This window comes from Botryllus schlosseri, chromosome 8, assembly GCF_051294905.1.
Source record: "Botryllus schlosseri isolate E-star chromosome 8, Bs_hap1, whole genome shotgun sequence".
Lineage (NCBI taxonomy): Eukaryota > Metazoa > Chordata > Ascidiacea > Stolidobranchia > Styelidae > Botryllus > Botryllus schlosseri.
In genome coordinates, this window is record NC_137243.1 from 8,924,645 (window position 1) to 8,947,067 (window position 22,423).

The following is a 22,423-nucleotide window of genomic DNA, read 5'->3' on the forward strand; positions in this document are numbered from 1 at the left end:
CTATCGGAATTATGAAGTCGATCTCGGTCGGAATCGAACCCACACCCATTGGTGTTGCAGCCGCGGATTATACCACTGCGCTATCTCGGGTAGAAAGTGTCTGTTCTTACTAAGTAGCTTGTCAAGAATGGAGAAAGAACGTTCAACAGCAGCAGTTGTTAGCTGACGACACTGAAGTTGTGTGCACACTGCTTGCTGGTGATGCACCGTGTTGCTTCATTCTGACATTGTTGTCTATATCACAATTTTTCAGCTTGCGCTTCTTGATGCAAGAACCATGCAATGCCCAAGCAGTCTTGCCTCAGTTAGGATTGCGGTACGATGACCATAAAACCATGTCACTATTTGTTTCATTTGACCGTTTATGATTCACAATGAGCAGACGATGGGCCGTTTACAACGGTAGGCCTATAAAGTAGGCTACAAGCTGTAAATTATCAAATGATAATTTCACAGACAGCGCAAAATCTACGATACAAACGAAATGTAGAGGTCAAAAAATATTTGATTTTGTAAACAATTTTGACAAATTTTGACCTAACGCTACAATTTTGACCTAATTTTGACTTTTTTTGACATGTCAAAAAAAAATCGTCCTACTCATTATATCTATCGCACATAATGGATTAACGAGAATGCCAAACAAAGAAAGCCGCAAACTGAAATTCAAAGAAGGTTTAGACTTCAAAGCACTAAATATTTGTTTGTTGGAGTCAGGGGTAAGACCTTCCTTCTAGTGTTTGCAGAGCATGTCGCCGGGATTAAGGATTTTAATTAATGTCGGTCTTATGACAAAAAACACGAAACACTCGGTCAATGGACGGCAGAGTTCAGAAAAACTGCAAGCTTCGTACAACATCAAGGCTACTTAAGCTGCACAGTGCACAGTGCACACTGCTAGGAATGCAGCGAGAAAGAAACTAAGCTTCGTACTCTATTGCATATACAATTCAGTGCAGGGGTTCTCGAACTGGGGGGCGTGAAAGCATCAGTAGTGGGCGCGAAGCCGAAGTTTAATGAATTTTTTTTTCGCGCTCCGCGCTTTTTACCCCCAGCTTACAGTTATATTGCTCTGTGTAATTGTCCGACTTTGATATTTCAGAATTAACTCATCAACAGCCATAAACTTCCATGTCATCAAATTATCCGTTGGGATTGCTAGCATTTTGATTGCACTTTTCAAAATTTTGTGATATCATGATAAGGGGCACGAAATTTTTCCCTATCATGAAGGGAGGCGTGCCTAAAAAAGTTTAAGAACTTCTGTTTTAGAATCTTAATAGAAGAACGTGGATAGGGGTTTAAAGATAGTTAAAATGTATCATGTTTAACATCATTTCGAATCATGACGGCAAATACATATTTTTTTAATTAACCGTCCCTTTCTCGTTACCCGACCTGAATACATTCACTGAGGAGCATATATTAGCAATGTAGCCTAATTCAGAAATGAAATTAACATACGCTGGAGAATAGTTAAACATTTTCACTCGGCCAGCCAACGTATTTTCTACCATTTGGCCCGCGAACGAAAATAATTGCCACCCCTGCTGTATAGAGTATACAATACATACAGTCGATGGACAATGCTTTGCTAGTGTGACGTCATATTGACGGACAATGTGATCAATTTTAAATCCACTAGGGGGCGCTAAAGAATGTCCGGAATTTGCATCACAAAAATATAGTAACCCTATATTAGATAGCTGTAAAACTGGAAACTGACAATCATTATTACAGTCATACAATAATAGAAAGAAGTTTTTGCCCTCGATAATGAAATTACAACAATCCATACCATACATTTCGCTCGCAAAAATATGTCATTTTCCTATTAACACATTGCAATGAAATAGTGCGCGGCATCAATGCTCAATAATCTATTATATCACCGCGCCACGAATGTACATAACAATACCATTTCCCATCTCTGAGGGTCGTTTTCGAGTATTTCCATGCAGTGACTTAACCAATGATAATGGTATAAGGAAACTTCCGATTTATTTCTCCTGGGATAATGCGACAGGCATGTTTAGTCGACAGGATAAAAACACTGCCAAATCATTAAATTCAGGGTGAATTCGAATGTGCTGATACCCAACCCCTCAGACTAACTTAATTGCTGGAGGTGTCCGACCGTCTCTCTCAGAGTGTCCCACTATTAACATACTCAGATACTCATGTGCGTAATAAGGTTACAGACGACAAATCTATTGAAAATATACTAGCATTCAAGTCGTAAATCGGTTTCAATGAGTTGCCCTATGAACATGGATGACTTTCTGCGACCTGGAAGTAGATAGTATATTCAATGAAGCTCCATCGCATCACGCCGCCTCTCATTTTACTCGTGAAACAGTGTCTCGATCAAGACTCGTTACAATACCTCGTTACGCCGTTACAATAACAACGAATTCCATTGACAATGGGGCAGGGATATCTATAGAATTCTACAGTTCTATATATCCCTGCAATGGCGAACTGAAGTACGTGCATTTTACGACATTATGATCTTACTAATCTAATAATTAATTTTCGAGCGTAAAATTGACCTGAAGAACATGATGTTGAAAAGAAATCCCAGATTTCAAGGACAAAAATCCAGAAATCCAAGTGATGCTCGAAAAACGCAGTTCAAGATTAACGGACCACAATATCTGACTTATCGACCTCGCCTACCGAGTCCAATGTTGGGATGACTCGAGTCATGACTAGACTCGATTCAGACTCGAGTCACCTTTATTGTATGACTTGACTTGACTCGAGTCACTTTGCTAAAATGATTTGACTTGACTTGACTCGGCGTATCAGAAATGTGGATTGACTCGTGACTCGGAGCCAAATTCACGAGACAATTTCAAATCATCAAGTAATCGGTGTCGATAAAAATCACTGTATCTTGCGCATGTTCGGATAGTTCGCGAAACGCTGGTGTAACCCGTGAGAGCGACCAATCATTCAATGATCGTGCGTTTTACTGAGCCTCCATTGTTTTCTCACAAATAACGTGACCGAAAACGAAGTGATCGAAGCTTACAGCGTACGTTGTCGTAAACTAGTATAGTAAAGTAATTCGATAGCAAAATGTGTATTTCTGTTCTCTGTTCTGACCTAAACCAAAGCTATTGCTTTATTGAAATTAAATTCAAATATAGTTTATATAGTTCTCAACCGTTGGCGCAGGCTCGAATTGTACCATATCAATTTGTAAGTGGGTAATGTATTTGCATCTTATCAATTCGTTTCTCTATTCTCTATTTTGGCTGGTAACTATAAACTGAGGTTATGCAATTATTTAGGTAGCTTAGCAGTTCTACGTATATGTGAGCGATACAGCGTGTATATTTAACTCTATTCGTTCATCGGCTCAAAATCAATGACCACTCCATCTGTATATCAATCAGCTAATAAAATGCAATCACGTAATCATGCCTCATACTTCGAAAAGGCAACTTGACTTGAATCGTGACTTGACTTGACTTGACTCGAGTCACCTCCAAAAATCGAGTGACTTGACTTGACTCGAGTCACCTTCGAAAATCGATTGACTTGACTTGACTCGATGCAATGACTCGAAATGACTCGTGACTCGAAGGTAGTGACTTGATCCCAACACATCGACACATGCAGCATTCATTTTTGTCGCTTCGTGTTATGCTATCCTTTCTTAAACCCAATGCATGCCTCTTATGCACATGCTGTAGGCCAAGGTGGGTGTTTATGATTACAAGACTATAGGGCTAGTCGCTTCGGCACCCTCCTAAATTTTCATTATACCGCAATCTTGTGGTGAGGGCCTATTGATTTGATAAAAATCTGAATCTGAAAAAAATCTGAAAAGAGGACACTGTTTCAAAATATTCAGACTTACAATACCGGAGATAAATCCGGAAAATTTGGCGAATTTACTCCGATTTTGTAGTTGGTTGACTAAAACAAATAGGTCATTACTTGACTCCAAATTTGCCCACTTTTTACTTGAATTTGGTGGTGTATACTATAAAAGAAAAGGTCGTCTTTCCGGCTCAAGTCCCGAAAGACCCGCCGGACAGTTACTTGAGTGATGATTTCCTAAATCTCAGCCCAATTCTAACTAGCATTTAACCAAAATTTTCAAAAAAGTGGGCAAAATTCTCAAAAAAGAGGACATTTGGGCGTCCTCCGAGGACACTTTTCAAAAAAGTCAAAAAATAGGACAATTCTCTTAAGAGAGGACGTATGGTAACCCTAATATACAGTATACACTTATAGCTACAATTGTGGGTTGGATATATATAGTAGCTTCTTATGTTGGCCTACTTACGTAGCATGTTCAGTTCGGTTTATTAGCAATTTTTATCAGTTCCATACACCACAAACTGCGATACAATGAAAAAATAGGAATGTGTCTAAACGACTAGGAGTAGTTATTGGAATCAGACACCCATCTTGGCCTAGGTGATCTAAAGAGGAGGCAGAACTGCGACGCGGGGGAAGAGGAGCCCATAGAATAACCTCTGAAGACGATATGGTGGGAAAGAAGCAAACTTTCGAAAACAATCCCGATATACACGGTCGTTAGTTATATCTAGCTCCACTTTGTATACTTGTGCCATTATTCTGGCTGTTTTCAGAAAATTGGCTAAACACCATTTTCCAACATGAAGTTGAAAAAATGCATGGGCAATGAAAAGTCCTAAGTGCAAGCTGATCATTTTCACAAAAGCACTATGGAATTTGATCGGAATATGCATTTAAACCATATTTCTAGGCTAGTTAACTTTTCATTATGTTGCAGTCTTAAGGTGTCTGATCTGACGATATTCCCAATAAAATGAACTGAACTGAATATCCCGGATTTTGGCCAACCGAACTAAAGAGCTAAGCTTACTTCCATATTTAATCGCTCGGTGTCGCTCGTGATATTTGATTACACTGGTCAACACTATTTTTGTTGACTTTGATCAGACAATTGATTTGGACTAACTTTTGGGCGCTGAATTAAAAAAGGAATTCCGTTTTTCTCTATCACGTCAATTTTTTGGGTTATGCACCCACCACATTGTCTCATAAGCCACATAATAGCACTATTTTCAATATTTTGTGTTTATTGTATAAAACCTTTCAAAAACCACAAGCAGTCAAAAGTAAATCAATAGACTTCAAATAAACATTTGCACTGTTTTATTTGGTTGATTTAAACTGATATTGCTTCTACATGACAAATAAAGTGCGAGTTTCAGGGTCCAAATTTACACTAATAACCTATAATTCTAGTTTGATACTCGAACAATAGTCAGCTGACATATGTAAGCTCCAATCTACTCTGGTACCTCACCCCCATCATCTTCAGTGTTGGGGAACATTTTCACCTTGTCCATCTCTGACTATGTCAAGGTTTTTAGGAAAATTATTTAGATATTTTAGCTTTTTTGAATGTCTGCTGTCCGACATAAACATATGGCAGTGACACAAGTGTATCAGGGTTACATGTGCAACCTTATCGTCTGACCACTAGAAAACACAATATTTCAAAGCTGACACATATGATCCAATCGTGCCCTTGATATTACAATAATTCAATGTTTCTGTATTAGCCTACTCTTAATGTTTCTGTATTATTCACGAATACTAACTGAGTGTGCAATTGTTACTGCACCTAAGACTTTGTCTTTTTGAAGAATGGCACACTTTAGGATCCTTTTTGAGCTACTTATAGGCATTTGCCATTCACCTGACTTCTAAATCGGGATTCCTAACTCCTCCAGTAATCCATGGTAACGGTATCATGCCAATGCCAGTATCACCGCAATACACAAAGCTACCGAAAGAAGGCCTACGAAGAAAAGGCTGTTTCTCCTGATGGAAAGTCAGATACCTTCTCTACCTTGCCAAGCAATCTTTTCCCACTTCATAAGGATGGCGAAAGTTCCGAAGATTTCTATTCCAAGACCCAAAGCTTATGTCAGATCAATAGCTCGTGTTGATGGACTACTCTACGTTCTGAATCAACTTCGATTTCAAAATATTTATCATTTGGCCTGCTATGCCTAATATCTTCATCTTCATCCAAATTATCGACCGTATAGGAGTTTCAGGTTACACCGGATAAGCTGAATAGGGCATTGGACCTATAGCTGATAGCAAATGTCATGATTTTTGTTCTTGCTATATCCTGCAGTTTGCATCAAATATGTGTGTGAAATATCCTCGGATGATTGCATCCTCTAGCCCAGTGGTCGGGAACCTTTTTTGTCCGAAGAGCCATTTTAGTCCTATTTTGCCCATTTTTACTCCCAAAGAGCCATACATGTCAATCAACTGTTACGTCACAATCAAAAATTCGGTGACGTCATGGCAGCTCCAATTCGAACTCACTATACATGGGATTCGTCGCACATTTTCTCTCTAAAAAATCGTACCAATCGTACTGGTTGCCTTATTTAAGCATGCGAAATTTTAGGTACGAGAACGTAGGTTTGTCGAGATCCTCCTTTTAAATGCGAGAATCCATGATCACATGCGTAGGTTGGGCCAAACATGGCCACTACAGCAGTGTATATGCCTACCCACTCTAAGCTGTGACACAGCAGCGAGATAGTGTAGTGGTTATGCGTCCGGCTTCTCGATCGGTAGGTCGTGGGTTCGATCCCCGGGGGGCCGGGTCATACCAAAGACTCGAAAATTGGTATCCGCAGCTATCCTGCTAGGCGCTCAGCAATCACGGATAGCATGGAGGATAAAAAAACGGGAGCGCAGACTAGATGACCTTACGGCCGTATCGCAACTCCGTCGTCAAAGCATTTCGATGGTGCAGGCGAAAAAGAATATCATCTCTCTCACTCTCTCTCAGTAACGTCGGGTCAGCGGAGGCAAGTGAGGCAGTATCTCACCTATCGTCAGGATGAGTGAACGAAATTTGTGAAACCTTCAAACACTATTGGTATTTTCAATCGATGTTCATCAATGACTGGATTTTGAACATTTTTCTCCCAAAATCTCACAATTTGCATATTAATTGTTCGGAAATAAAACGCGAAACGAGAGGTAGGGCACCATTGATAACGAACTTCATCGTAAATAGCTTATAATTTGTTACTACTGTCGCACTGATTCCAAAAATCTAGATACTGATCGAATTCTCAATTCTCAGAGTATTCGGCGGTACATTCCTAGATTGCCTACGCTGCCTATGCCTGCGCTACATGCCTACATTTGATCGCCGGTACTATCAGAGCTACTTACCAATCAAGAACGTGGATAGCTATGCCATTGTTTTTAATTCGAGTTTGTAATTGTGAATGTAACGTCCACGGCAGTTCATTTCGCGCCGTAGATCAGGAAGATAAGTGTATTTGAAAACTGCGTCGTCATATGGGCGTCGCTATGTCTGCTATTCTTTTTCTTCAATCAACGCATCGTGCAATCCAGGATTTCGAGTCGGGCACATCGAATTCACGAGTGATATTGGTCGCGAACGCAACATTAACTTAAATTTGAGGATTTTGAAAAGAGGGCTCGTGGTCCCTAAACCTGAAGATGGTATTGTCTTTACTTCTCAAAGACATGTTATATACTGTCACGAGAATAGTTATTCTGACCGTGATGAAAATTTACTAACAAGTGGCTGCTATATTGATCAATTCAGTACAAAAATATATATTTGTCAAAGAGCCACATCTGATACCCAAAAGAGCCATAGGTTCCCGACCACTGCTCTAACCGAAAATGGGCGGAAACATCGGCCTAGATCGATACCAGTACCTTTTCCCTACATAATCCAATCGAGCGCTTGACTATATAACTTATTATATGGTAAAAGTGTGTATTGTTCTATGATATGCAGGCCGTGTTATTTTTGGCATATGCCAGAACTGCCAAAAATAACTTAATTTTGGCATTTTTCGATTTTTATTTTTGGCAGTTTTGGCATCGTCCTCTAAATAGATAGTTTCAGCCTCGAATTAGTCACAAAAACGCTTTATTCGGGCTATTTTGTCAAAAGACACCACAAAACGTGCAGCATCCACGTATAATCAGTGCCAACAAACAATAATAAGAAGGAAAAACCTAACGATTTCATAGGTTAATAATATCAAACGAAACCACTAAATGTGCAGTATCCATCGGAATCGGTATCAATAAGCAAAAAAAAGAAAGAAAAGCCTAACAAACACGCTCAAGAGCTGATTGTTACAGCTGTTGAATAGACTTAAATCGTTTGCACTGTAACAGTGCTTCCAAACTCAAGTCAGCTTAGTTTCTCCTAAATTCATTTCTCGCCCAGCGAATCTGGGAAACATCGGCTTCAACAGTAGCCGTTGAGGGAAAGAAAGTTGCCAGTCATCCACAAAAGGTTTTCAGAGCTTCAAAATCTTTGGAGGGTCAAACCGGCTTCCATGCATCATGAAAAGAGATCACTTCGCCAGTGCCATCGATCTCATTGCGAAAAGAATTTTCTTCCCGATCCTTTTCCAGGAGTTTCCTGTGCTGTCTCTCAACACATTCTATTTAGTAGCCCGACAATCATTTCTCCTTCAGTCTACCGATGTATTTTCGGAGGACTTTTGTCACTTCAGGTGGCTTTAATATTACCAACTCGCATGGAAGAGTCCTGGGAAGGTTAGCTTGTTTAAGAAACTTGACGCAATAAGACTGTCTGGCAAAACGAGACTATGCAGCTCAGAAATAGCCAAACAGTTTGTTGCGTCACAATGTTCAACTCGATCACAATGCAAAAATCGTGGTTGATTTTGGGGGTTCCAGTTCCATGAGCAGAATATAATTTATATTTTAATAATCAGTACTGCGGCCGCTTCTCATTGATATCCGTTTTATCAAATTTAGCGCCCGACAAGCCGGTCAAAAATGGTCGTAAAATTGCCTTTGGACAAATGGAAAGTATGACGTAAACCAAATGCAGTCAGTCGTTCAATCTCGCTGTGCCCACACCATTTAGGACACCATGCTTACACCCCTAATGGTTGGGCTGGACCCAGATTAAGAAACCTGCCTTTCACAAACGCTCTCCCCGCTTGTAACGCGGTCCTGTTAACACAACACCATGAACGAAATACACTATTTGGCAGGCTGTGTTATTTTTGGCATATGCCAAAAATTGCTTATTTTTGGCATTTTCAAATTTTTATTTTTGGCAGTTTTGGCATCTGACTCCTGAAATGCCAAAAATAACACGGCCTGATGATATGGAAAGGTAATATGGCTAAATTCGTTGAAATTTGCATATTTTGGGCATGTGGTAGAGCAAAAAGTTGACGTGATAGAAGAAAACCAGTTGCATTTTTGGAATCAGCACGCCAAAATTAGCCTAAATCAAGTGCCAAATCAAAGTCAACAATTTTCCGTTCAAAATTGTTGCCCAGTGTTATAATAGCAATAGAGATGTCATAGCGCACAAGAGCTTCTATACCAGATCTCGTTATGTAACGTTGACGTCCGCGGTTTTTCGTGGAATTGATATGAATATGCAATACACCTACACGAAGGTATTATGGCTGAGAGTATGATGAGCACATGCTCTCCGCATGGTAATTGTCAAGCGGTTAGGCCGTCATCTACGTACGGTGAATTTATACCTCAAGCTGTTGGTAAATATTTGGCAACGTCTACGCTCTCATTGGCTGATTGTTTTCCACTCCCCCAAAGTCCCGTTATAGCAATTAAAGTGTATGTACCTTGGCCGAGGACAGCCAAATGAACAGTTTACAAAACATATTCAGATCATATGCAATTATGTACTCCATACCATATTGTAAATCCCTAACACGTGAATGGCAGACGTCGCTCACACGCCCACCACGCAATTTCGTTGCGTAGTATTGTTATGTATGACGTCACAATATTTATAGTGAACCACACTATGTCTTAACAGGGCATGCTAATGACAATATATCCTCACAAATTGACTTGATTGAAAACGAGCAAAACTTTTTGAAGCATTCTTTTTATAGGGAGTATTCATAACTTTCCCTTCAAATTAATTATTAGCAATATCAATGTCTCTATTGTATTACATTTTTATTAATAATCCCAGTCTTAACCTATAACATACATAGTACATCAGGAGATCCACTTATTTGTAGTTGGAGAAATCCAAGCAGTTCGTTCTAGTAACAAGTCTGATTTATGCGTTTGGATGCACGAGAATATTACGGATAAGCAATATTGTTAGAAAAATTTCATTTTCGTCATTCCGCTGTGACGCCTCATAAATCTCAACAGGGTTGTAATGACTCGACTTGGACTCGAGTCATCGCGCATGAATCGAACCAAGTCATATGACTTGAGACTCAGAAGGCCAAGACCGACGTTGCATTGTAATTACGAGGAATAGTAAAGTAACCACGCTATTGGGATTTCGTCTATTGGTACTGGTACTTGAAAATACGTCCAGAAACTGCTTAAAATGACGAAAATTATAATATAAATACTATAGTATATTATAAATGCGAACCATTCGGTATCCGGCTCCGCGCATTTTGTCGGATTTTGACCCCATATTGTTGGGCAGTTGTCAAGATTGAAATATTGCTATTGTACGCGTGGTGTATTGCAGCCGTAATGGCTCTATTTTCATCTATAAAGCACAGATGACAAAACAACCTCGAAGTTGAAAATGCTGTTGAAAACGCATTTTACTCCATAGCAACGCCAGTGGTACGCAAGAATCCCTATATGTTGCTACATCCAATGAATAGTCATTCCGAAATTTGTGAACGGTAAGACAATATTGAATCTTGGCAGATAATAGACGCAGACACGCTGACTAGTCTTCAGTGTCTGGCGATATTGCGTGAACATATACACCGGAGCCTATATCATTCTGCCGGAAGGCAGCGATGACACGATGTGCAATTCAATAGAAAATTTATTTCTGAAACGTATGCTCCTTAAGAAGTAAAAAAATTGTATATTGTAAATGGCGAGATAAAAAGTATACTAATTGTTGTATAAAGTGCAGTGATAGCCTTACATCGGTCATGACATTCAAAGTTCACTAATTTCAACAAAGAAATCGAATGCTTCATTATCTTTCCCCGCACCCGCTAACTCCATCTTTTCAGCGATCGTACGGATTTCACACAATTCGAGTTTGATTTCATCTTCATCGCCAGAAGTGATGGGGTATGGATTATGTGGCGAGGACTGTTCTTCGTCCACCGTCTCATCTTTGCAACATTTACAGCAAAGCAACGTGGCAGAGAAAAAATTGTCGTAAGGTTTTAGTGAATGCAACGGTGATGGCAAGAAATCCCAAGTTCTCATTTTATACGGTAACCAGTGTGGCATTTTGGACTGTAAAATGTTAACTATTATTACACAGATGACAAGTACAGTAACTAATATAAGGAAGCCTCCCAGTACCCAAGGACCCGCAAAATTCAGTAACAGAATTAGGCTGGGAATCAAGAAGAACGCGCTTATGAGGTATAACACAGCAAACCACTTATATTTCGCAGTGGTGTTACCCATAGTCTTGGCCGCCCTTATCGGCACCCTGCGCATAATTGGAATGGGGTACCAGAGAATAATACCCGAAACATTGAAGAAGAAATGACATAATGATATTTGCAAAGCATTAAGCATCCCCTGCTGTGTTTCGGTTGCGAGGGCGGCAAGAAGCGATGTAGCAGTGGTCCCGATGTTTGATCCCAATGTCAGAGGGTACATGCGCTTCAGGCTTATCACACCCAGTCCAACTAATGGCGTCATGGTGGATGTAAACACCGAACTACTTTGAAACAGGAATGTCAGGATGGCTCCAGCAATCATTGCCAAATAACCTTCAATAAAATATTTCCGTGTCAATAAAACAATCTTGCAACGCATGACATCGTGAACTCACCAGACACCCATCCGAAAGGATATCTGAAATTTGTGTTCAATACATGCTTGATTACGCGGGCAGCGCTTCCTTTCAGCATTGAGCTGAGCAATTTCACCATACATATCAGACATGTACAGAGCACTACGAGTGAGATCACTAGAAGGATAACACCAACTACTGGATCAGGCATTCCTGTATTAGCGAACAGGAAGTCTTTGGTTTCACCTGTACAGAAAATATGATACATATTAGCCATTTGGAAATCAGCCTGTGTATATTAGTATTTCTTACACAAAGACACTCCGACTTGAACTTGCTCTTCTAATGTGCAGTTCCCAGATGTGATATTCATTGCTGTACACTGGGTGGAGTTTTCTGCGTAAGTTCGTTCGATGTAGCCGTCTGTAGTTTCGCACCAAGTCTATATTGTAAATAGTAAATGTAGAGTTTGGTCGGAGCAAGCAGCTATGACAAAGGTGTTGAACGCAAAACGATAATACTTGTGCTGGGACAAAATGGAAAGTTTGTGATGTAACATAGTATAGTACAGGTCGAACAATTACAGTGATCGCAATCCAACTTTTGCAAAGACACGATTTTTCGTATCCAATTCCTTCACTAAAGCCAGTATCAGACTGTATCTCGCTGATACAAAATGGTGGGTATTATACGCAGTATACACTCTCCTACTTCCTACGTAATCATTTAATGATGTGATATCCGGTTTTCGCTCTTGGCAAATGGATTCGACCATTGATATAGTGTTGATAGGTCATTTAAACCAATTCCCGAACTCACCCATATCATGGAAGCGTCCTCTTCAATGGGTATTTCTTGGGCAATCAGGCCGATAATGGTCTTGTTTACCCGGACGACGTGATCTGTCAGGGGGTCAGTCAGTGCCTGCGCGTGCAAACATTTACGTCAGATGAAAACAGTCATAAATAGGGTAGAGTTGCGCAAACGTACATCAAGCAGTTCAGGGCCGCCAGTTCCTTGCTGAAGTTGCGTGTCCGCTAGAATGGCTGTGGTAATGTTCTCGAGGTATCCAGTCATAACTTCCAACGGCAGCAAAACTATCACGCAAAGAAAATTGAACATATCGTGCACAGTAGCCGCGGCAAAGGCTCTAAATGATATTATCTTTATTACACACGTCATATGCACCACTGGATAGCTCGATGTTACCTTCGAAACTGGTTCTTATCCATAGACTGTGTGAGGGACACTATCGTATTTGTAACGGATGTCCCGATGTTTGCTCCCATGATTATAGGAATGGCCTCGTGGACTGTTATTACTGGAACAAAAACCAATGGTTACACGCTGTGAACAGCTGATACGATCATGAAGTTTCAACTTACTTCCTGCCCCTACCATAGTGGTGATGATCGAGGTCGATGTCGAAGAGCTTTGAACCAAAACCGTCACAAGAATTCCCACGATCAAGCCAATAATAGGATTAGCTAGATAGTCGCTAGTGAAAAGCTGACCTCCCGCTTGTCCACCTGTTAGAAATTGATATTCATGCTTAAGATCGATGATATAAATTATAAGTCCGAAATGAACTTACTCAAGATTTGGAACGCTGAGCTCATTAAACTCAAAGAGCAAATGAACAAGTACAGATTAAGAAATATGCCGAGTATTTTGAAACTAATCTTTGCAACATGAAATACTTTTCCTTTCCAAGTCATGTCACCAAACTTCTCGTAATCATCTGAAAAAGATTCACATGAATTTATTATTACATTGACCATAAACATTAAAATACAAACCTGTTTCGTCCATGACAATCGCCCAGGCATCATTTTCCATTTTCTTTGACACTGTTTTGGGATCATCCATGGTTTTGTTGTCGGTGAACGGCTCACCGTGACCACCATTCATTTCTTGAATGTCTTTATTACTCGCCATTGCGATGATTCTACCGATAATATATTGAAGGAGTCCTATACACCCGTACGAGGTATACGTCTCTGTTCACTATAACCAGTTGAACACGGCTAATTGCCATCCGCAGTGAGTAATATTGAACGACACCCGGCTATTTATACAGTTTCGCTATTTGGACACTTCAAAGAATTCTGCAAAACATTGCATCTTTTAACAAACAATGTTGGTATGTTGACTGTAATTCGAGAAAGCTACCCATATCTACAAATATAAAGATATCATGTCAATGGCTATGACTACAATAATTATACAGAAGTGTAGATTATAACCGAAGCTTGAAGGATATTCCTGCGAATTTTAATAATCCATCGCAAAAGGAGTTCATCCGCATAAAAGATTCTGTCCATTTTAATACGACTTTGTCTCACGCGTAGTTCTGGCGCCTTTCGAATGTTGGACAGTATGGACAATTGGACATCTTTAACATATTCTATTGGGTTGCAGATGTAATGAGTCAGTTGTCGTGTCCAACGGTTTTTATAGTGCGCATAACGGTCCATTTGACGGTTCTGAAAAGTGGAAAAGTCAGCTTCAGAATTTGTATTTCAAATAACTTCGATGATATGTGGCGAGATAGCGTATAGTTGTATAGCTACAACACCAATGGGTTGTTGGTTCAAGCCCGACCGAGGTCGACTCAAGAATTCCTACGTAAGTGTTGGAGGTTTATCTAGGTTTCTCCTCGCCATATCATCCGCGTAGCGATGTCTTACAAAAAGCTTATAAGTGGGCCGTGCTACAAGTCGGTAGTTAAACGGAATCAAAAATAACGAATATCGGCCTGGTGTAAATGACCATTGTAGTCGACAAACATCATAGATAAAACAAATAACAACAACCTCGATAATGACTTCGACGTTAGTAAATGTAAATCTGTACCTTTACCAGCGTTACCTTACAATTTGCAATTTAGTTGAGCTAAAGTTAATAAATATAGCATGGAAACTGGGGAACATGAAATTAAACCAATAGAAAACAAATGCCCATATTATGAAAAGTTGATAGTAAGAGTATTCCGTAGTACTCGTTGTGAAACTCGATTTATGACTGACCAAGTTTGGCATTACTAAAATAATATGCGCCTACTAAATACTCGTATTAGCGTTAAAACCGGTAATCGCGTCAGATAGCTGAGCAATACGTGCCAACTATTTAGATCAGTGGTTCCCAACGTGGGCGATTTGTCGGTCCATGGGGGCGAAATTAGCCAAGGGGGCGATAGGGGGGCGAAAACGGACGAAGGGGGCGATAGGGGGGGCGATGGCGCGTTGAAATGGCTATATTGGCGTCCATGACCGTAACTTCCACACCCGAGCCCCCAATTGAGATGGGGGGCCCGAGCTCCAAGGGGGCCCACAATTTTTTCGTGAATTAACATATTATTTTGGAAATTTAGGCAACTTTTTCAAAAAAAATTCGCGCTGCGCGCCATTTCGTGTTCACATGTTTATTGCTTATTGGATACCCTTCCTGGCTTCCCCCAAGAAATAATACGCATGAGGTATGGAGATGGGCTTCTCGGCGTCAGCCATTATCACACCATGACGCACCAAGACATATGAAGTTTCAGGCCATGTAACAAGCGACTCCATATGTGCCAGAACGAGAAAACCTTGGCGGAACAGGACTGCCTTTATGCTGACCGACTTCGATATATATACGATATACATATATATTTAATTGTCCATAGGCGCCTAAATGGCTGGCGCCAAATGTTCCTATTCTGTCCAATCAGAACCCCACAAATAAATGCCATTTCGCAGAGAAAAATTAGTTGCCAGTGCAGAAATACCAATTTGAAATCGTGTGCGTCTTTTAGTTTGAATATCTTTTGACATAGCAGACAGGCCACGAAATGTCATTACGTAACGAAGTCATTATACCCACGGGTCCGCCCGAATATGTTCAATTATTATTTACGGGCCCTACATTTTCCAAGACACCTCACTCAGCTTTACCGGTAAATCTGAATACATGAGCAGAGAGAGGATAAAAAATTGACAGCAATATTTATGCAATTCCCGATCGTATTGAACGATTCAATCATGAATAATAGAAATTTTTCGCGCTTCGCGCGAATTAAGCCGACTAACTGAAGAGTCCAACAATTTGTGCTGGGAAGTAGCGGTAAAGAGGTATCGGGGGAGTTGGGTCTGGGGGGTGCAGAAGTATGCTTTATCGCCCTATGGAGGGGGTCAAGATCAACGTATAGGGGGGGACTGACGAAGTGCTGTTACGGTCCTTTGGGAATCAAGTCGGAGAAATCACCTTTTTTGTTCGTGAACTCACCAAAATTTAGCTGGAAAAGTGTAATTTCGAGGTCGAGCCGAAAAGTTGGCCTTTTTCTTATTCAACTCGCCGGTGATGTCAGTCTGTATGCCCATTTTTGTGTTCCCACTATTTGGGGGGTGATGATCGGTGTGGAGTTTGAAAAGGGGGCGATGAGTCGAAAAAGGTTGGGAACCACTGATTTAGATTATGAAAAGGAATTTTTGCTCAATTTGGTGGCCGGGTGGCTGATTTACTTCAGTGTGTTATAATTATATCACAAAAGAAAAATCGAATTCTTTTTCTGGCTTAGTTTTAAAACTGTGTCTGGCGTTAGCATAAGTGAAATTGTAGACGAACTGGCGCAAGACCGCCAGAAGTACTCACAGAGAGTTTACTATCTTTCTGTATAAAACAGGAGGGTATCGAATCAATCAGATGTTATGCAATGTACAATGACCGTGGTGCAAAAGGCAGTCAGGCGATAATCGCCAAATCTTTTTGTTCAATATACAACAACAATGACAAGCGATCATCAGTTGCAGCCCATTAATCAAACACCTGTAGTGATTCTCAAACTGCGGTACGTGTACCACAAATGGTGTGTGAGAGCTTTAAAGTGGTACGCAAAGAATTCGGCGGTTTTGGTTGTATTTTGTCTTCAATTTGCTGTCCTTCGTGGCAGGGCATGTTATGGTATGGAACGACATTTCGGTATGGAATATGGAAACGTGCAAGTATGCTATGGTATGGAATTGTTTTTACATACTTCCATACTTTTTCCATACTTTGACATTTTCCCATGACAACGATCATACTTTCGAGTTTTTAAATTGATTGCAAACCTCAGAAAATCGCTCTCTGTCTATGTTTCTATCTCAAATTGGGACATGAATCACCCACCCCGATCGACATCTATTTGAAGACATAGTTGCGCAACGCGTATATGAATGAAAATAATATTAATAATAATTATTCCAATCTAAATATTATAAAATCGAATGATATTCGACCTTCATTATAATTCAAAAATATGTATAAGCTTGTCTTGGAGCGACGTTACGATATGCCGACCTCGAACATGCATTGTAAGTGCATGAAATCTGGTTATCTATGATAAAAGAATGGATACCCTGCTATTGGCTAATGAAGCTAATACGTGTGAGTGTGTGACGCACAGACTGGCGGGGAAATTATGTGAAATTATTTGCGAAGAGATATTCTAATGCAGTGGTTTCCAACCGGGGGATTAGGGGTTGGGAATAGACACACTTGAAAAAATTCTTTGCATTGTTAACCGCGTTTATTAAATGTCTTTATGAAATGCCAATCGTATCTCTAATATTTTTCAGCTCATCTGCAATTCAGCGATTCGTATTGTCAGTGCTGCCTCCAATTAGCGAGAATCGACTGGACACCTGGACAGCGTTTATTATTCCTTTGTATGCGAAATGGTGTGAGTGAAATCTCCTGCTTTGTTATAAGAGGGTGTGTCCGTCCTGGTTCGTTGGTCATTTTGAGGCGCTATATTTCTGAACAATAAATGTACACATTGCGTTATTTTGGATATAAAAATGTTCGAAATTAGTTATTTGTAAACGTTGATTTAAACTGCCACTGCCCCACTTGCCCCCCTGAACGCAAGTCACTCGCAATAGATATACCGTTATACCCCGGATAGGCAAGCTTCTGCAGAAGAAACAGTTGCTTTTATTTCATTAATTTGTATTTGTTTTCTTGGTATTCATAGCTGTTGTTACAGTAATAGCGCGAATACTAAGCAATACCGATGTATTTGAGTAAAATAAGTCATTCCGGACCCTGGTGGTACGCAGCGTAAAAAATAATACACTAGTAAAAAACGAACCGGTTTCTTTATGTCTCGTAACTATGCAATTGCAAATTAAAAAGAGACATATTCTGTTCCCAATTCTTAAGCTATGTAGTATTTACCAGGGCTGTGGTCATATACGAAGATCTGCAATAAATGTGGCTGGCCTCTGGTTATGCCAATGCGTCGGAGCTGATGTTTAGTCATCATCAATTTCGCGGTCAGGCTAATCAAGTTTTGGTTGGCCTTGCAATTTTACCTGATGTTATAACTAATTTCGAGAATTACCTCGCGGGCCACACCAAACCTTCTCGTTGGCCCCCTTTGACCCGAGGGTCACGAGTTGGCCGCCCCTGATCTATATGCTTACTGATAACAGTGATTGATGGTACGTAAAAATTCTATTTAAGTTATTATTAGTAATTTGAAGATACCTTTGAAAGCAATTGGTTTCAGAATAAAGAAGTTGGAGTCAGAGTCAGGGTCATTTTCACAAACTCCGACTCCGACTCCAGTCAATATGTTATCCACAACTCCGACTCAAAGGCGTGCTAAAAAGAGATTCTGACTCCATTAAGCGAAAACTAGCAAAACTATACGACTCCGACTCCACAGCTCTGGTATATACAATTAAAAACGAGTGAATTACAAAAAAAAAAAGGTTTGAGTCATTAGACGGAAATTCTAATGCTATAACAAAATGCCCAACGATGTCGCGCCCACAGTGATGCTTTGCCAGATTTACAGCCTAATTTACGTTTTCTCGCCAGTAAAATTATCATTGGAATAATTGTTTTCGTTTGATAAAATTAATACTTTTTCGACACAAAGAAAGGTTATGTGAAAGTGGGAATAAGTCGGGTAAAATCCAATGGGGCAGTTTAGGCAGTATTTACTGAGTATAAAGCATCTTTTCATTTCATATTGACGATGAGCTTGGATATGGTTGATCACTGTTTGATAGCTTTTCAAATTTTTGTCCGGGGTTGACGCCCAGAGACTTAAATTGGGCGCTATAATACTCTCGTGCCATGTACAGTTGCTTTCACCATTTTACAGATGGACAAAGCAGTTACTGTAATGATGAATATGATCCGAAGAGGTCGTATTGACACATCACAAAGCTGCCGCTACCCCTGTTTCTGTGAGACGTTCCATTCTCACTCTTAACAACATCAAAATTGTTTGGGTACACCCAGAGATAGGGTTGCATTTAAAACAAAAATTTATTTAAAACAAACATGTTTAAAACAAGCCCCTAATTTAAAACATGTTTTTATTGTTATTTTTTTTCAAGCCATGACGTCACGAATATTCAATTGTGACGTCATATTGGATTGACATCAACAATTGAAAATATAGGGTAAGTATAACTCCTTTGACGAAAGATCTTTACTATTGCTGTTAATTCGACTATTTTGAGGGTTCCAACCATCCCATATCGATATACGTCGGCTATATCGGGTGGTAGTTGTCCGTAGGCTCATACAACATGTTTTTCGGAAAGTATTTACACAATTATGGCATAATTTTGTAACAAAGGCATGTTTAAAACATGTTTTAAACAATGTGTTTTAAAACACCGGTTGTTTTAAATGCAACCCTACCCAAAGCACCGTGCCTAGGTGTCTACTATCCAGTCAATATACACCGTATATGCAGTGATCGTTCAGGTAAACAGGCTTTCAACAATGATTTGATATCAAGATACAATGACCTGATAACCTAAAATCAACATTTACTCTTCCAAGTGTACAATACCATTAAGTAATACTTGATTTTCCGTAGACACCCACAACAAAGTCATTTCCTTTCGCAAGACCAACAACTCAGTTTGTTAGCATAAATTTCAAAGAGGTCAACGCCAACTTACGTTATCCATCAAACAGAAGTGCATCAGCGAGCATTGCGCTAATCGCCTCTGCTGCAATAATCGTCTATATCTCAACACAAATTTACCGCATCATCAAGGTGAGCATAAGCTTACAGCGGGATGTGACCTGTTTACTCAAGGTGCGCACAAGTCCTGTTTTTGGGAGAGCACGTCAGTGCAATCAAATTGGTATGGGTGGTTACGCACACGTCGCACCTTGCTGTCACGGATGCATCAAAATAAATAGCGGCTTAAAGCACACAGTCCACAGGGAGCGTAACTTTTCTACTTTCCAGTATTGAATATTTACAATGAAATGGTTCGTCACTTATGCAACTTAAAACTTAAACAGAATTTCTTAACCTTAACCCTCGGCAATTCAATCACATCGATAAGATTTCTTATACACTCTTATCAGTTTATATGAACCATTTTGGATATAGACGTTGACGCATGCCATTTTCCCGTTATCCATATATATATATATACATATATTATGCGCATAATAGGGATAGACTAATTAAATTGCGCGGTATATGTACCATTAGGGTTGCATTTAAAACAAAAATCAATTTAAAACAAACATGTTTAAAACAAGGCCCTTGTTTAAAACATGTTTTTTATTTTTATTTTGATGTTTTCAAGCCATGGCGTCACGAATATTCAACAGTGACGTCATAGTGGATTGACAGTGAAAATTGAAAATATAGGGTAATTATATGTCCGTCCTTAGACGAAATATCTGTACTATAGCTGTTGGGCGGTTCCAACCATATCGATATACCTCGCGACGGTGTTACTGACAATCATGCGTTTTTGGCAAACCTATTCACTAAAATATTGAGTATGACATTGATGTCCGGGTAACACCTCAATAGTTTCCATCGATAGTCGTAAGTACCAACTGTTAATTTCGTTGGGCTATATACCACGTATCGGTTATGCTGAAATGTCAGTAATTCACTCAGCAATGAAAGTGGGTTGCATCCCTGTTTCCCTCTATTTGTTTTTCGTGTCGCAGCCAGAGGTGTTCAAAATAGTCAGCGTTGCTATACTCAAGTATAGCCGTAGAAATACCACCGTGAATTTGTAATCGATTACAAGTGGAAAAAGACATTCCGAAAGCACTTCGTTACTTGACCACCTCTAATCGGAGGTTTGACTCGACTGATTTTATCGCCTACCTCTCTAGTATACTGTGGTTGGTTTAAAAAGCCCGGGAATAATGTGCATGAGCCGTACAAGAATGAAGTAAGCAAAGTATCTCAAACGGATGCATATAGAGGTGAGCGTGATTGCAGAATATGTGCCGACTCTTTGACCAAAACAGACATTACAGAGTTACCATTGTGGTGTACAAGGCCTTCGTGTGATTTTCCTGCTGGGGATTACGTATTTCAGGGCTGACGAAATATAAAAATCCCCCCTCTCTCTCTCTCTCTCAGATGATAAACGCCACTGTTGTGTTATAATGCAATAATAACTTCACTTATTGGGGCGTTGGGCTATTTATTGACGTAGATCGGTCTACTTGGCACCAGTCAGGCACTTGTTATAATGGAGATTGGAGAATGACATCAGTATCACCTTGTAACAAACGTTAGGCTATTTCATAATGAAATTTTATGTACTTGCGCACGTACAGAGCTCAGCTCACGCGTGCTCTAAGACTCTCAAACTTCTCAAACTTTTTTCGATACCCCCCCCCCCCCTTTATGAGAGTGAAAAATTTCGTGCCCCCTTATCGTGATATCAAAATATATTGAAGAAAGCAATCAGAAAGCTAGCGATGCCAACGGATAGCAATAGCCATAAAATTAGGCTAAATCGCGCTGAGTGCGAATTTTTTAAAGTTAACTGAAGTTTCGCGCCCCCAGTTTGAGAACCACTGCTCTAAAACGACCTGAAATAACCTATATACTGAAGTGCGTGTGGTACCTTCATCTGATCATAATATTACAAAGCAGAGGTAAGAGCGTTGATGTGTAAATTTTTGGAACACAGAAATAATGCTCGATGGTGGCGATACCAATGTAGCATTTAGATTTTGATAGATGCTGTAGCCTACACCTCAGGCTACGGAAAGGGATGTCCTTTGTCCACGAAAGTACATAGATTAACACAAAGAAAGCACGTAAATAAGCATAAAACAACACAGTACGTAATCAGAAAGTTTCGCAATTCACGACCGCACGTGTGTATTATTACATCACAGGGAACAGGAACCTGTTATTCTTAACGTGAGGCAGCAAACTCATACGAGCATGTGCGCTTATGCACTCACGTCAGTCGCACTGTAGATACGACGGTCAAAACATAGTGTATTATATGGTGCTGTGTGGACACCATATAGGACGCTATGGTCAAAAGTTGAAAAGAGAAAGAGTCATGGATACGCGCGAACACACTGTTCGCCACAGAACGAATTCCTTGTAACCAAGTACCACTAGAGTTAATAGTGAGAATTAGCAGCTGGTGTATGTATAAGTGTGAATGCATCGATATACATGCCGCATAGGCACCGAATTATAATTTAACCAGGGTTGACGAGGAAATGATATTATCGTTTGAATGTGACGTCACTATGACCCCTAATCGTCTTTTCGCACGGAGCAGCAATTTTCCTATCATTATCTTATACGAGACTACATCATATTTAGAGCGAAGT

General features: G+C 40.0%; 1 protein-coding gene across 1 annotated transcript; it reads right to left on the bottom strand.

Annotated features, from left to right (window-relative positions):
- Window positions 1-10,849: 10,849 nt before the first annotated feature.
- On the bottom strand, window positions 10,850-13,866 carry LOC145445251 (sodium-dependent phosphate transport protein 2A-like). The gene is made up of 9 exons (XM_080323417.1): window positions 13,606-13,866; window positions 13,401-13,547; window positions 13,192-13,335; window positions 13,016-13,127; window positions 12,797-12,956; window positions 12,626-12,730; window positions 12,119-12,248; window positions 11,846-12,052; window positions 10,850-11,783 (listed from the first exon to the last, which is right to left on the bottom strand). The coding sequence occupies exons 1-9, from the start codon at window positions 13,742-13,744 to the stop codon at window positions 10,987-10,989; spliced, it is 1,941 nt and encodes a 646-aa protein (XP_080179543.1). The 5' UTR covers window positions 13,745-13,866; the 3' UTR covers window positions 10,850-10,986.
- Window positions 13,867-22,423: the final 8,557 nt, after the last annotated feature.

Coding starts and splice junctions, on each gene's coding strand:
- LOC145445251 (XM_080323417.1), bottom strand. CDS start 13,744: ATGGCGAGTAATAAAGACATTCAAGAAATGAATGGTGGTCACGGTGAG. Junction 12,957..13,015: donor GATAAGAACCAGTTTCGAAG/GTAACATCGAGC, acceptor AATATCATTTAG/AGCCTTTGCCGCGGCTACTG. Junction 12,053..12,118: donor TCAAGTCGGAGTGTCTTTGT/GTAAGAAATACT, acceptor TTTTCTGTACAG/GTGAAACCAAAGACTTCCTG.